Consider the following 14012-nt stretch of genomic DNA (forward strand, 5'->3'; position numbering starts at 1 on the left):
TACAGCAACTATTATCAAATTAAATGTCAACAGTACCCAGTTCAGGGAAGACATATTGTTTTCCAGATTATATGTATCCTAGATAAAGCTAACGCAGTATAGCATCAGAAAAATGTAGTTCCAGTTGTTTCCATCTCCTTTTCTGTCTATGCAGAATTCCCCACTGTCATGGGGTGGGGTTGAATGAACAGTGAGACACCTGTGCTTTTCCAGCTAAGAGTCTCAAGAACGTGATATGGTTATATAGGTGTTTCTGAGCATTCAAAAAATTCTGCTGTTAAGCAGTACGGTGACGTTGTTAAGAGCATTTGCTCTGGAGCCAGAATGTCTATATTCAGAAATTCTGACCCTCCTAGCAATGTGACCCTGGGGACAATGCTTAACTTCTGTGGAACTCCGTAAAAAGAGGATTGTCATAGTACCTGCCTCACAAAGTTAATGCAAGGATTAGATTAGTTAATACATATAAAGCTCTTATGTATAAGGCCTTATAAACAGTAAGCTGTTTATAATAATAAATATTACACATTTATTACTAAATGTTAGTTGTTATTACAATTATTATTCAAAGGTATCTCCCTTAAAAAAGATGGTATAACATCTATCCTAAACTAAATTTATAGACTTATTTTCTTTTCAGGTTTTTACAATACCTAGGTTTGAATTCCTGAATTGGAAAATCGGGATTTTTTTTTTTTTTGGCCATTCTATCCTTCGTTGACATAATAAAGATAAAGAAAATAAATAGGCTCTTAACAAGTTATTCTCACGCACACACAGATAGACATACACACACACACATACACCCCATCAGGCTTCTGAAATTAATAAAAAGAATGTTCAGCTACTTATTTAACACCTTTTATTAGCACAAGTACCATGTGCTTTATGTTATAACTGACAGAGCAGTGTATAATCTTTGTCTTTCTGCTTTCTCTTCTTTATTCCACTTGGGAAGTCTAGGTAGGTGAGGAGATTTTCTATAAGAAAAATATTTGCTACCCGTTTTAGTCCATTTGGGCTACTATAACAAGTTACCATAGATAGGGGTGGCTTATAAACAACAAAAATTTATTTCTCACACTTCTGGAGGCTGGGAAGTCCAAAATCAAGACTACAGTAGATTCAGTGTCTGGTGAGGGTTCACTTCCCGGTTTATAGACTGCCACTCTTTGTTGTGTCCTCACATAGTGGATGGGTGAGGGACCTCTCTGAGGTCTATTTCTCAGACCAAAGACCACCTCCCAAAGACCCCACCTCCAAATACTATTACACTGGGGAGTAGGCTTCAGCATACGAATTTGGGGAAAGGCCACAAACTTTCAGTCTATGGCACTACCTTTCTGGTTTGAAAGTCAAGATTAATGGAAAATAAAAGTTGAAATTAAAAAAATATATTTTCTTATATGAAAATTGTGATGGTGTTTATACCAGCTGCTTTTCTTAAGTTTTCTAAAGAGAAATAAACATATCTTTTGCCTTCTAATATTTAATTTTTAATAATAAAGTCAATATATAAGTTCATATACATATTTTAAATATTTGATATACTTAACATGTTCTTAGGGAGAGAAGTCTCTTTATTTCATTTCCAAGGAGATGTAGGTTTATATTTTGAAAGTACAGTGTATAGTTTCTCTGGATTAATATATCTTAAACCTCAAGAAGAAAAGTTTTATATCAAGCATATTTAATTGCACATCTAATAAGTTTCCATAAATTTTATTTATAGATATTAGATTACTGGGGACCTAGCAAAAAACTTCTGGGAGATATGAATTTCCTAAGAGATTTGAGAGAATATGACAAAGACAACATTCCGGTGAGTTTCATTGGATTTTTTCTACAAATGTAATTTTACCAAGATGTATAAAATCTTTAACATTTTGCAATATTATATAAAACATAAGAAGATAGTCTGTCTTTAGAATTAAGATAATAAATAAATGAGTATTATATTTTTTAATTACTATTATGAATTCTCATAATACATAAAACCTCTCCTCTTTCAGACCATCAAAAGTCATGGAATAAATTACTGTCTTAGTGTATTATTGACATGAAAGAGTTCTCCAAGTGTCTTATAATGGTTTATTTCTTAATAAATTAGATATACAAATTTGTGAAGTAAAAAAGTATAGTTGTTTTTCATCCAAACTTCTATTTATTTATGTTTAATTGTTCTTCCTTATTTCCATATGTTTTCCCAAACTACACAAGTCTTTTAATTTTTTTGGAAGAAATACCTTGTTTCACTATCTGTAATAAGTTTGCATATTTTGCTCACAAATATGACTGCTACAATTATGCTTATTTTAAAAATATCTCAAAGTACTCACTTTGGTTTTTAAAGGCAACATAACTTTTTTATATACTTTTTTTTTTTACTGTGTATGATTAATTTTTCATCTATGGTTGCGTGATATATGTTGAAATCTTAAGATCTAAATCTTTGTTTTATAGGTGACTGTTATGCAGAAGATTCGTGGTGAATACTTAACAAACCCTGAATTTGATCCCCCTAAGGTTGCTAAAGCTTCCTCTGCAGCTGAGGGTCTTTGTAAGTGGATCATGGCTATGGAGGTGTATGACAGAGTTGCAAAGGTATTTTGAGGATCAGCGCATCATTTTGTGTTGAAATATTCCCATAAGTTAAAATCTATGCCGATATTTACTAGTTAAGAAGTTTCTAAAAGTGATACCACAAAGAATTTGTCCTGCTGCAGCATAATCATCAGGCATTAACTGAGTATCTAGTACATGAAGAGAATACTTATGTGTGACATAACCTGGGACTAGTGTAAGTGAGAGCAGGGATGATCATTGGAGTTGGCCAGACTGACCTATAGCTACAGGGACCTGGGGCAAAAGAGAATTAAGTTTTATGAGGGGACTGCAGAAGCAAAGAAAAATCCAAAACACCAAGGGCAAAGTGGCAGATTAAAATCTTGATGCAAAGGTCAGAAGTAAGAAATTCCAGTAGGGTTAAGAGGCGGAGCGTGGAATCAAGCCATGGCATGCAGTGATAGGGAGTCTTTTTTAGAGTACCCACTGAGGCCAAATTCCTGGGAGAGCAGAGAATGGTTAAGAGCATTTTGTAAATTTGACTAGCAAAGGACCAAGGAAACACTGGCCTTGTCCTCAGGAGCTTGCAGAATTCTACCAAGGGGAGCAGGAAATATAAATAAAAATACTCATGGAAATACATGATAGCATGTGTTTAGAACAACCTCAGAGTATAGGATGAGTGGTCAGGCTGTAATGATTGAGAAGATATTCTTAATAAGGTATATGTACCTGTAGAGAGGTACAGACTGTGACTGTAAATTTCAGGGAAGTAGACCTTTATACACCTGTTAAAGAAATAAAATTAATTTTTTAAAATAAATTTACTTTATTTTTATTTATTTTTGGCTGTGTTGGGTCTTCATTGCTGCACGCAGGCTCTCTGTAGTTGCGGCGAGTGGGGGCTACTCTTCGTTGTGGTGCGCAGGCTTCTCACTGCGGTGGCTTCTCTTGTTGTGGCACACGGGCTCAGTAGGTGTGGCTCATGGGCTCTAGAGTGCAAGCTCAGCAGTTGTGGCACACAGGCTTAGTTGCTCTGCAGCATATGGTATCTTCCTGGACCAGGGCTCGAACCCGTGTCCCCTGCATTGGCAGGCAGATTCTTAACCACGGCGCCACCAGGGAAGCCCTAAAATTAATTTTAATGGATGTTCTTCCATTTGAACATCTTGTCCCTCCCCATAGTAATCTCAGCAGGTCGGCAAGCTCTCAACTCAGCTAATTTACACATGTGGAATCTTCTGGATCCTTTCTATAAAGCTGAGAATCTAAGGTATTCAGGTTCTTTTCTGACTTTCCACTCTACACCTCCACACTGCTATTTTAATTCTGATGCACCTGTCTCATGTTGTTATGGAGGGGTTGAAGGGAGATATCCAGCAAGGTCTTCTCCAAAGTAGAAAGTGGAGCTTCCTAATTCAATATCTGATCCTTTGGTGTGTGTGTGTGTGTGTGTGTGTGTGCTCTGGGTCTTGGTTGCTGTGTGCAGGCTTTCTCTAATTGCAGTGAGCGGGGGCTACTATTCGTTGCAGTGCACAGGCTTCTCATTGCAGTGGCTTCTCTTGTTGCGGTGCAGGGGCTCTAGGCACACAGGCTTCAGTAGTTGTGGCACGCGGGCTCAGTAGTTGTGGTTCCTGAGCTCTAGAGCGCAGACTCTAGTTGTGGCGCACGGGCTTAGTTGCTCTGTGGCATTTGGGATCTTTCCAGACCAGGGCTCAAACCTGTGTCCCCTACATTGGCAAGAGGATTCTTTTTTTTTTTTTTTTTTTGCGGTACACAGGCCTCTCACTGTTGTGGCCTCTCCCGTTGCGGAGCACAGGCTCCAGATGCGCAGGCTCAGCGGCCATGGCTCACGGGCCTAGCCGCTCCGCGGCATGTGGGATCTTCCCGTTCTGGGGCACGAACCCGTGTCCCCTGCATCGGCAGGCAGACTCTCAACCACTGCGCCACCAGGGGAGTCTGGCAGGAGGATTCTTAACCACTGCGCCACCAGGGGAGCCCCAATATCTGATTCTTTGCCTCACTCTTCCTCTTACCCTTTAGCTCATTCACGGCAATGTACCAGAAGACTTAGATCTCCCTTCTTTCAAATGGACATATACTCTCTTTGGTCATCTTGTAAATTCCTTCTACTGGTGGCTTATAGTACACTCTGATCAAGTTGACCAAACCCCATTCTTGATATATTGATACTAATGAGCATAATAAAATAAGAAATTTAGAAAATTCTTTTTCTCTCAACAAAGTGTCACTTTTCAAGATTTGTTGAGGAAAATTCAGTTTTGGTAGTGAAGATGAACAACGAGACTTTATTTCTCTTTGTATTACTGCTACTGTCTTAATCCCCTCAAGGCAAATGTAAGTCTCAGATGACTGGGAAGACACTGAGAATTTCCAAGCTGACTTGGAAATGCCAAAAAAAAAAAAAAGCACTTTCGTGTATTTTTAAGCATTTGTTAACGCCTGTTACATGTTTTTCTATTTTTTTTTGCAGCAGTTGAATGGCAACTCCTCATTATTTTGAGATATTTTGCTATTTATTATGCTATTCTTGCTACATACTATGACATTTTATTAGTCCAGAATAACTTGCCTATTTTATAGATAACTGTTTGCTAGTCCAGAATGATTTTATATATTTTATAAGACATAGAAATATATTTTACTTTATCTGCCTATAAAAATATGATATAAGATTTAAGGCATTTAAAATTTGTATAATTTATTGTTATAAGTGATAAATGTATTTATAATCATAAATAAACATTTAAAATTCATAATATCTATAAAGGATTATGTCGATTGTCAGTTTTATATAGTACACATTATAGCTGTATATATTGTTCCCAAACAGGTAGTGGCTCCTAAGAAAGCCCGCTTAACAGAAGCTCAGAAGTCCTTAGCTGAGACAATGGAGCTTTTGAATCAGAAGAGAGCAGAACTAGCAGAAGTAGAGCATCATCTGGAAAATTTACAAGCAACATTTCTTGAGAAAACTGAGGAAAAGGCTCGTTTAGAAGACCAGGTGGAACTCTGTGCTAAGAAACTTGAAAGAGCCTCAAAACTAATTGGAGGACTAGGTGGAGAAAAATCAAGGTCAGATCTCTACTCCTTTTAACAATATTTTAAAATGTCGGGCTTGAATATGTGACTTTCTTTGGGTATTTATTATGATTACTGAGTTTTAAATGGCTGGTTGAGATTGTGGGACTTTCTATAAAGCACCTGGCTAAGCTCCTCCTAACAGAATATCAATGTCAAGGATGGTGTTTGCAACTTGCTTTCAAATGTTAAAAGAGAGAGAGAGAGAGAAAGAAGCAAATAAAACAAATGATAATTTTTAAGTGGTGAGTATGTGGGTGATCATTGTGCAATTCTTTCCAATTTTATGTATGTTAAAATTTTTCATAATAAAATGTTTGGGAGGGAGTATTGGATATATGGTTCATTTTGTTAAATTTATTTCAGATAACTGACTTGATATAACAAAGCCAGTTAGCTTCATTTTAATCTATTTATTTGTACTGGCCAGCCAACTATCATAGTTATTAACTATATTTGTTGAATGAATAGCATGATAAAGTTACATACTTTTGACAATACTTTGTAAGGTAGATTGGATGGTTTTGTAATGCACTTTTTATTGTAAAGGTTTCATTAAATGCAAAAAAATATCAACCTTAGCATTAGTATGTCAGCTGCTATACAACTTAAATGTAATTTTTGGTAATGAATGGCAAATGTTCCTATGTTTTTCAGGAACAAATAGCAGGACCACTAGACCAAATCATCCTGATTAAAATTATTAGACAAAATGCTGGTGGTTTTTTTGTTTTGTTTTGCTTATTCTGAAAGAACAAGTCCTGTAAGAAATGCCCAATATTCTAATAATCAAAGGTAGATTATCATTTGTATAACATAGATATATATTCTAGCATGTTAGAGCTAGAAGGGACCCAACCTCCTTGCTTATAGATAAGCAAGTGCCCAACATTTCTTGGCATTTTGTTATAGAGTTTGGACTAGAAGCCCCTAGCCCTTTCAATTACTATCATAGATCATTCTCTATGATGAGGCTATTTTGCCTTTGATTAATCTCCCAGATGGTCTCAAGCTGCAGATGACCTTCAGATAGTATATGAAAATTTGACTGGTGATGTCTTAGTATCCGCAGGAGTAATAGCCTACCTTGGTGCTTTCACTGCTGGCTTTCGACAAACATGTACAGAAGATTGGAGCATGTTGTGCAAGGTAATGGTTTTATATTTCATAAGTTTCTTTATGTAGAACACTTAAAGTATGTGTTGGGGTATCTGGGGGGAAAAGATGATAATAAAAACAGAGAAGGGGAGAAATGACTGAAAATATGGGGTTTTTCTTTTTTTCTTCTTGTTTGATCAGTAAAATAGTCCAACTTTCCTTTCAGTTTTCTTTTTATTCTTTAGAATTATTAAACAATATCTAATAACAATTAAATCAGTATTTTAATGTTAACAATATTTCAATCAACAAGACAAGAGAAAACATCAAAAGAAATTTGTTTATTTCTTACAGCAGAAAAAAATCCCATGTTCAGAGGAGTTCTCATTGAGTAAGACCCTGGGTGATCCAGTAAAAATTAGAGCTTGGAATATTGCTGGATTGCCTACAGATACTTTCTCCATAGACAATGGAGTGATTGTTAATAACTCCAGGCGTTGGTAAGGAACATAAAGTATTTACTTTTCAATTATTTTATTTTAAGGTTTTCAAATATAGAGAAAAGTTGAAAGGATTTTAAAGTGCCTGTATAGCTACTACTTCCTAGATCCTACAATTAACATTTTATTATTCTTATCTATCCCTCTATCCATCCATCAACTCATCCTTTTTCATGTATTTCAACATATGTTGCAGACATGGATCTACTTCCTTCCAAATACTTCAGCATGCATATCATTAACTAAAGTTCAATATTTGTTTTTTTTTTTCTTTTGAGGTAAAATTTACATACAATGAAATACACAAAACTTAAAACTATACCATTCAATGAGTTCTAACAAAAGTATGCACTTGTGCAACCCAAACCTCTGTCAAGGTATAAAACATTCTCTTTTGTCCCTTCCCAGTAAATCCCCACCCTCATCCCATAGGAGATTATTATTCTGATTATTTTCCATCACAGGTTAGTTTTGCCTATTCTAGAACTTCATATAAATGGAATCATACTGTATGTAGTCTTTTGTATAAGGCTTTTTCCACACAGCATAATCTTACTAATTTTTGTGCTGAGTAGTATTCCATTACATGACTATATAACTTTATGCATTTTCCTGTTGACGGACACTTGGGCCGTTGGCAGGTTTTGGCTATTCAATGTATTTATTTTAACTAGGTATTTCTACCCATTTTCCTGATACTATAACAATAATTTATGCAATTTCATGTATATTTTTCAACACTATCACTGATAGTGTGATAACTATATGAGTTTTCCAAATGGTTTTTATTGTTATCCTTTTATTTATATCACTTTCAAAAACTTGGGAAATTGCTCTCATCTGAGAAATAGTTTCTTATAAATGGTTATTTAGTCATGTCATCTAATTTAAGTCTTTTCTTGGGATCTTATGTCAAATATACTATGATAGATACTATTGAGTTCTTATATTCATGAGGTACTTTGTAAGTGCCTTATATCCTCACAAATTCCTGTGAGTTAGTTCTTATTATTCCATTTTACAGATGAGACGACTGAGGCCCACAGTGATTTACTAATTTGAAATGTAGTGAGATAACTGAGCTAATAAATGGTGGAGTAAGAATTTGAACCCAGGCAATTTAACTTCCAAATCCTTGTTCTTATTTATTATGTTAAGTGAAATGTGGAATAGGGTATCCCATTTGCTACCTTTATAACTGTAATGGAAATTTCAGTCTTCTTTTGGGATATAAGATACATTAAAGATACAAGGGAATCTTACATTCTAAAAGGTTGAGGTATTGTTTATTATATTCTTTGGAAAACTTACTAGATACTTCAAGACGTCTAAGTCTCCTTTATATTGATAGTATCATTTTACTGAAATACTGATGTATGTGTTTTGAGTGCTTATCCACTCAAAATTTTACTTGAGAGTGAACATCCTTAGGTTGAAACGTCTAGGCAATTAGTAAAATTTATTACAATCTGAGGAAGTGTAATTAGCTATTCCAGAAAATGTGTTCTCTTGTAAAGCAGGGCAAGTTCTATTTAACAGAATATTTGACCCTGAGTATTCTGTTTTAAAACTCTTTTCTATGCATTTGGTGGCCATTCAGATTTTTAAAATTGCAGTTCAAAAATGCTATTAGGATATCTATAAGGCTTAACTGAAATCCAGGGAAACCAGAGGTTTCAGGATTGTATGTAAATTGAAGAAAACAATCTGTCATTTTCTGGCAGAAATATGACTCTTCTAATACAGTAATGTTTCAATGGTGTTGCTCCTTTCTACCTGTTATTTTTGGACTGTCTGGTCAATAAGTCATGGACTGGGTCAGTTCTGAGGGATGAGTCTCCATCCTTATAGACCAGACTTCACCTCTTGCCAGTTGGGACCAATGTGTTCATCTATGGCTATCATCCTTCTGGACACTGTAAGTGACCACAGAGGCTTAATCTCTTCTCTCTGCCTCCTAACAGCAGAACCCAGTAATGTAACTAATGTTCACTCTTTTGGCTACTCACTTTAGAGTATCTTAAGTGTACCTCAGAGAAAAGTTGAGCCAGTAGGCTTTTGTAATGAAAATGCCAATGAAAGTTGGTATCTCTCCCAATCAGTCTCAATCTCTCCCTCTGTCTCTTTTTCTCTCCCTCACTGTAGGACCTATTTTCTGTGTTTTTCTCTGTGCAGCTGCTTCATTGGTCTGTCTCTGATTATATGCTGATTCTGTTCTTCTGTACATATGGCCATTCCCTAATGAAGCCTTAGTTCCTAAGTTCACAAAACACATCAGTTGAATAATATACATTAACCAGAACCATTAAGTACAAGTTCAAATTCCCATGAGAGAAAAATCTGATTAGTTTAGTGTGGGACAAATATCCATACTAGGTCTTGTCACCTATGGTTGGGGGCCAAGCCATTGTAGTAACACACATGAGTAGGTCAAGAATATAGTTCTCAGAAAGAGTCGTGAACTGGGAAAGCAGTTTACAGTTAGAACCCTGTTGCTTGCTTCTTTTTGCATCTTTGGATGTGATGAAAGGTAAGGATCTAATTTTATTTATTTATTTTATAATGATAACCATTTACCCCAGCAGCATTTATTGAGTTATTCTTCCTTTCCTCACTGATTTGTAATGCTATCTTTGTCCCTTCAGTCTTTCGTTTAGTAAGGACTTGTGAATTGGTCTGAAAATGTCTTTGTTTTTCTCCTCACTTTATTTTTTCTTTAATTTTATGTCAGGTTTATTGAGATATGATATATACAATAAAATTCACCCTTTTTAGGTGCAGTGTTTTATGAATTTTGATTAAGGCCTATGGTCATATGATCCCTGCCACAATCAAGATGCAGAACATTACCAACAATTTGAAGCTTTTAAATGAGAGGGATTACATGACTTTTTTTCGTTTTTTAAAATAGAGATATAATTGATATAATTCTCACTTGTAATCAGAGTATTTAGATCAGTTATACTTAATGGAATTATTGATACATTTAGATTTAACTCTACTGTCTTACAAGTTCTTTTCTGTTTGTCTCATCTGTTCTTTGTTCCTTTTATCTTCTTTTTCCACCTGGCTTTGGATTAATTGAATTTTTTTATGATTCCATCTTATCTCCACTATTTGCTTGTTGGTTATATATTCCCTATTTTAAGTGTTTGCTCTAGAGTTTACAATACACATCTTTAGTTTCTGAATACTTTCAGATAGCAATATACTGCTACACATATAGTATAAGAATCTTTCAACAGTATAGTTCCAATGTCTCTCTCCTATTTATTGCGCTGTTATTGTATATTTTATTTTTCATATGTCATAAATCCCACAATACATTGTTACTATTTTTGCTTTAGACAGTAATTATGTTAGGGTGCTTAAATATAAGAAAAATGTCTTTTATGTTTATGTTCATTTTTTCCCCATTTTTGGACTTTTTGATTGTTTTTTCTTTTTGGCCTTGTGGTGGCACGGCTTACAAGATCTTAGTTCCCTAACCATGGATTGAACCTGGGTCACAGCAGTGAAAGAACCAAGCCCTAACCACTGGGCTGCCAGGGAATGCCCTTAGACTTCTTCATTTCTTTATGTTTCTATCTATTTTCATATTTCTTCTGCCTGACAAATATTTTTAGCACTTCCTGAGTACAGGTCTATTGGCAATTAATTCATTTAGCTTTTTTTCTTTATTTCATCTTCATTTTGAAAGATATTGTTTGCTGGGTTTAGAATTCTGAGTTGACAGTTTTTTGGATTCTTTTGGTTTTCCTTTTTTCCTTTAAAAATGTCACTCCATACCATGGAGTGCTACCAGGGAAGCCCCTTGCTTACTTTTTTTTTTTTTTGCGGTACGCGGGCCTCTCACTGTTGTGGCCTCTCCGGTTGTGGAGCACAGGCTCCAGACGCGAAGGCTCAGCAGCCCTGGCTCACAGACCTAGCTGCTCCACGGCATATAGGATCTTCCCGTACCGGGGCACAAACCCGTGTCCTCTGCATCGGCAGGCGGACTCTCAACCACTGCGCCACCAGGGAAGCCCCCCCTTGCTTACTTTTTAACCACAATGAAAATACTTACTCTTCTGCTTTATTATCGTTTACTAATACAACACTGGCTACTGCCTACTTAACAGCAAAGCTTTGTTTTCCCCAAAATTACTAGCTCTGTCAGAAGCATAGATTGATAATGCTTTTTTCTTCAGACTGCCCAAAGATCTCAGATGTAGATGAGCATTACTTTCATACCTACAGTCATGTACATACAGAATACAAATAACTTGGCATGGTGTTATTTCTCTGATGGACACAACTCAATTTTCCAATTGTATTTGTAAAACAGAAAGTTGTATTAAGTAGAAGTTGGATTTCTTTTAGAATAAACAAGATCTCTAATTATTGCATTACTGAGAACATTGATTTAGGTTTTACCAAGAATATTGATAGGCATTAAAAATCTTAATTGACAGAAATAGTTACTTTTTGCAGGGGAATGAACAAATACCATATTTTTCCAATAATAAGGATATGTAAGGAAGAAAAAATGTCCCTTTAAACAGGACCTTGAAAGGTACTGAAAGCATCTAGTCTAATTACTAGACAACTTTTAAGCAATTGTGTGCAAAATAACTTTCTCATTTCCGGAACACTTTTCCTCTGTTTGCTATGATAGCAAAAGTAAATTTTAACTAGTGTCTGTACTTTTTTGTGCTTTCAATAGGATTTCAGCACAGTTTGAGCAGAGAAAGAAAACAACCAGTCAGCTAGTATTGGATTGTTTTGTTTTTTGGAAAGGAAAGAAAATAAAAGAACAAAGTTATCTGGGGGCTTCCCTGGTGGCGCAGTGGTTGAGAGTCCGCCTGCCGATGCAGGGGACGCGGGTTCGTGCCCCGGTCTGGGAAGATCCCACATGCCGCGGAGCAGCTGGGCCCGTGAGCCATGGCCGCTGAGCCTGCGCGTCCGGAGCCTGTGCACCGCAATGGGAGAGGCCACAACAGTGAGAGGCCCGCGTACCGGAAAAAACAAAAACAAAAACAAAGTTATCTGGGAGTAGTTGATTAAAGAGCTTATTTTTAGGCAAAGGGAAAGGGGATTTTTATCCCTAGAAGCTGTTGAAACAGAAGGAGAATGGGAAAGCCAAAGTGACATGGAATGAAAACTCCCCTTTCTGTGCTAATATTTTTAAAAGATAATTTAATGCACTGTACTGAATATAAAAGGAACCTAAGATAGCATCATCACTGAAGAAGAGGAAAGCACATCATATTTTGATTCTCTGAAACCATGAATCATATGTTCTTAAACACAAAGTCTGTACCATACTTACATAGAAAACATTCCTAAATAGATCTCAAATATATACCAAACTAAACTTGGAAACTTAGTTTATGGTTCTACTCATAACCTAAGGAAATCCGTTATAGGCTAGTGGATCTCTTATTTTAAGTTTTTATCAAATACGTAGGATTATTTTTTATATTATGTTAACAGATGACATGGATTAAAATTACCATGAAAACAGTATGTTATGTTGGAAAAAACACAGCTCTTTATCCTACTTCTGACATTGAACTAGTTTTTTAACCTTAGAACCTTGGGCAAAGTATTCCCTGAGACTGAATTTCTTCACTTTAAAAATAAATGAGGGGGGGCTTCCCTGGTGGCGCAGTGGTTGAGAGTCCGCCTGCCGATGCAGGGGACACGGGTTCGTGCCCCAGTCCGGGAAGATCCCACATGCCGCGGAGCGGCTGCACCCGTGAGCCATGGCCCCTTAGCCTGTGCATCCAGAGCCTGTGCTCCACAACTGGAGAGGCCACAACAGTGAGAGGCCTGCGTACCGCAAAACAAATAAATAAATAATAAATAAATAAATAAATGAGAATAAAACTCCTTTTCACTTTTTTCTCACAGGAATTTTGTGAAGATTAATCCTGATAATGTATGTGAAACACTTTGTATTTGTACAGATTGATGGTGATGTTTATTATGTAAATTATATAATTTTAAAGAAATCTCAACATCTATTTATTCCCCTCAGAATATTTCTTATTATATTCTAGGCCTTTAATGATTGACCCCCAGGGTCAAGCCAATAAATGGATCAAAAACTCTGAGAAAGAAAATCAGCTTAGTGTTATTAAGCTATCAGATTCAGACTATATGAGAACACTGGAAAACTGTATTCAGTTTGGAACTCCACTTCTATTAGAAAATGTTGGTGAAGAACTGGATCCATCTTTGGAGCCTTTACTACTTAGACAAACTTTTAAACAAGGTAGAAATCAATTGATATTAGTTGGTAGAACTGAAAGGTGATTGGATTATCTCTGAGGCAAGAAAAGCACTACATATTTTAATAATAATGTTAACGCAGAACTTCTGTGTCATTGTTATGCATGAAAGGAAATTTGGAACAAGTATCAGATATTCTAAAGTAAATACCTTCATTGCCTTAATCACTGTTACCTAGACTGTTCAGTAGAGAACATGAAGTTGAAGCCAGCCTGAAATTCCTTTATCTTGTGACTAAGGACCACACAAAGTCCATTACTATGAATAGTAGTGGTTAATGTGAACCAGAGTTGACTTTAGGTAAATGTTGCCCACCATATATCTTTCTGCTTATAAAAATTTTATCTCTGTCAAGCTCTAGTACTTTTAAGAGCTTTAGCAATATTTATATATTGAAAAGTAATGGAAGAAGTAAGATTAAAAGGAATCTTTATTTAGAAGGCTCCATGACAACCAGAGAAAATGTCTTAT

The 14012-nt window shown here is 35.9% G+C and overlaps 1 protein-coding gene across 1 annotated transcript in view; it reads left to right on the top strand.

Moving 5' to 3' along the window:
* DNAH12 (dynein axonemal heavy chain 12) overlaps positions 1-14012 on the top strand; it is a 215940-nt gene that overhangs the window by 161329 nt on the left and 40599 nt on the right. The window contains exons 50-55 of the mRNA XM_065885861.1: positions 1733-1822; positions 2464-2604; positions 5420-5661; positions 6669-6816; positions 7120-7265; positions 13310-13524. Of these exons, the coding sequence (XP_065741933.1) occupies positions 1733-1822; positions 2464-2604; positions 5420-5661; positions 6669-6816; positions 7120-7265; positions 13310-13524 (982 nt within the window). The remainder of the gene's footprint in view (positions 1-1732; positions 1823-2463; positions 2605-5419; positions 5662-6668; positions 6817-7119; positions 7266-13309; positions 13525-14012) is intronic.

The sequence above is a fragment of the Phocoena phocoena genome, chromosome 10, assembly GCF_963924675.1.
Source record: "Phocoena phocoena chromosome 10, mPhoPho1.1, whole genome shotgun sequence".
Taxonomy (NCBI): domain Eukaryota; kingdom Metazoa; phylum Chordata; class Mammalia; order Artiodactyla; family Phocoenidae; genus Phocoena; species Phocoena phocoena.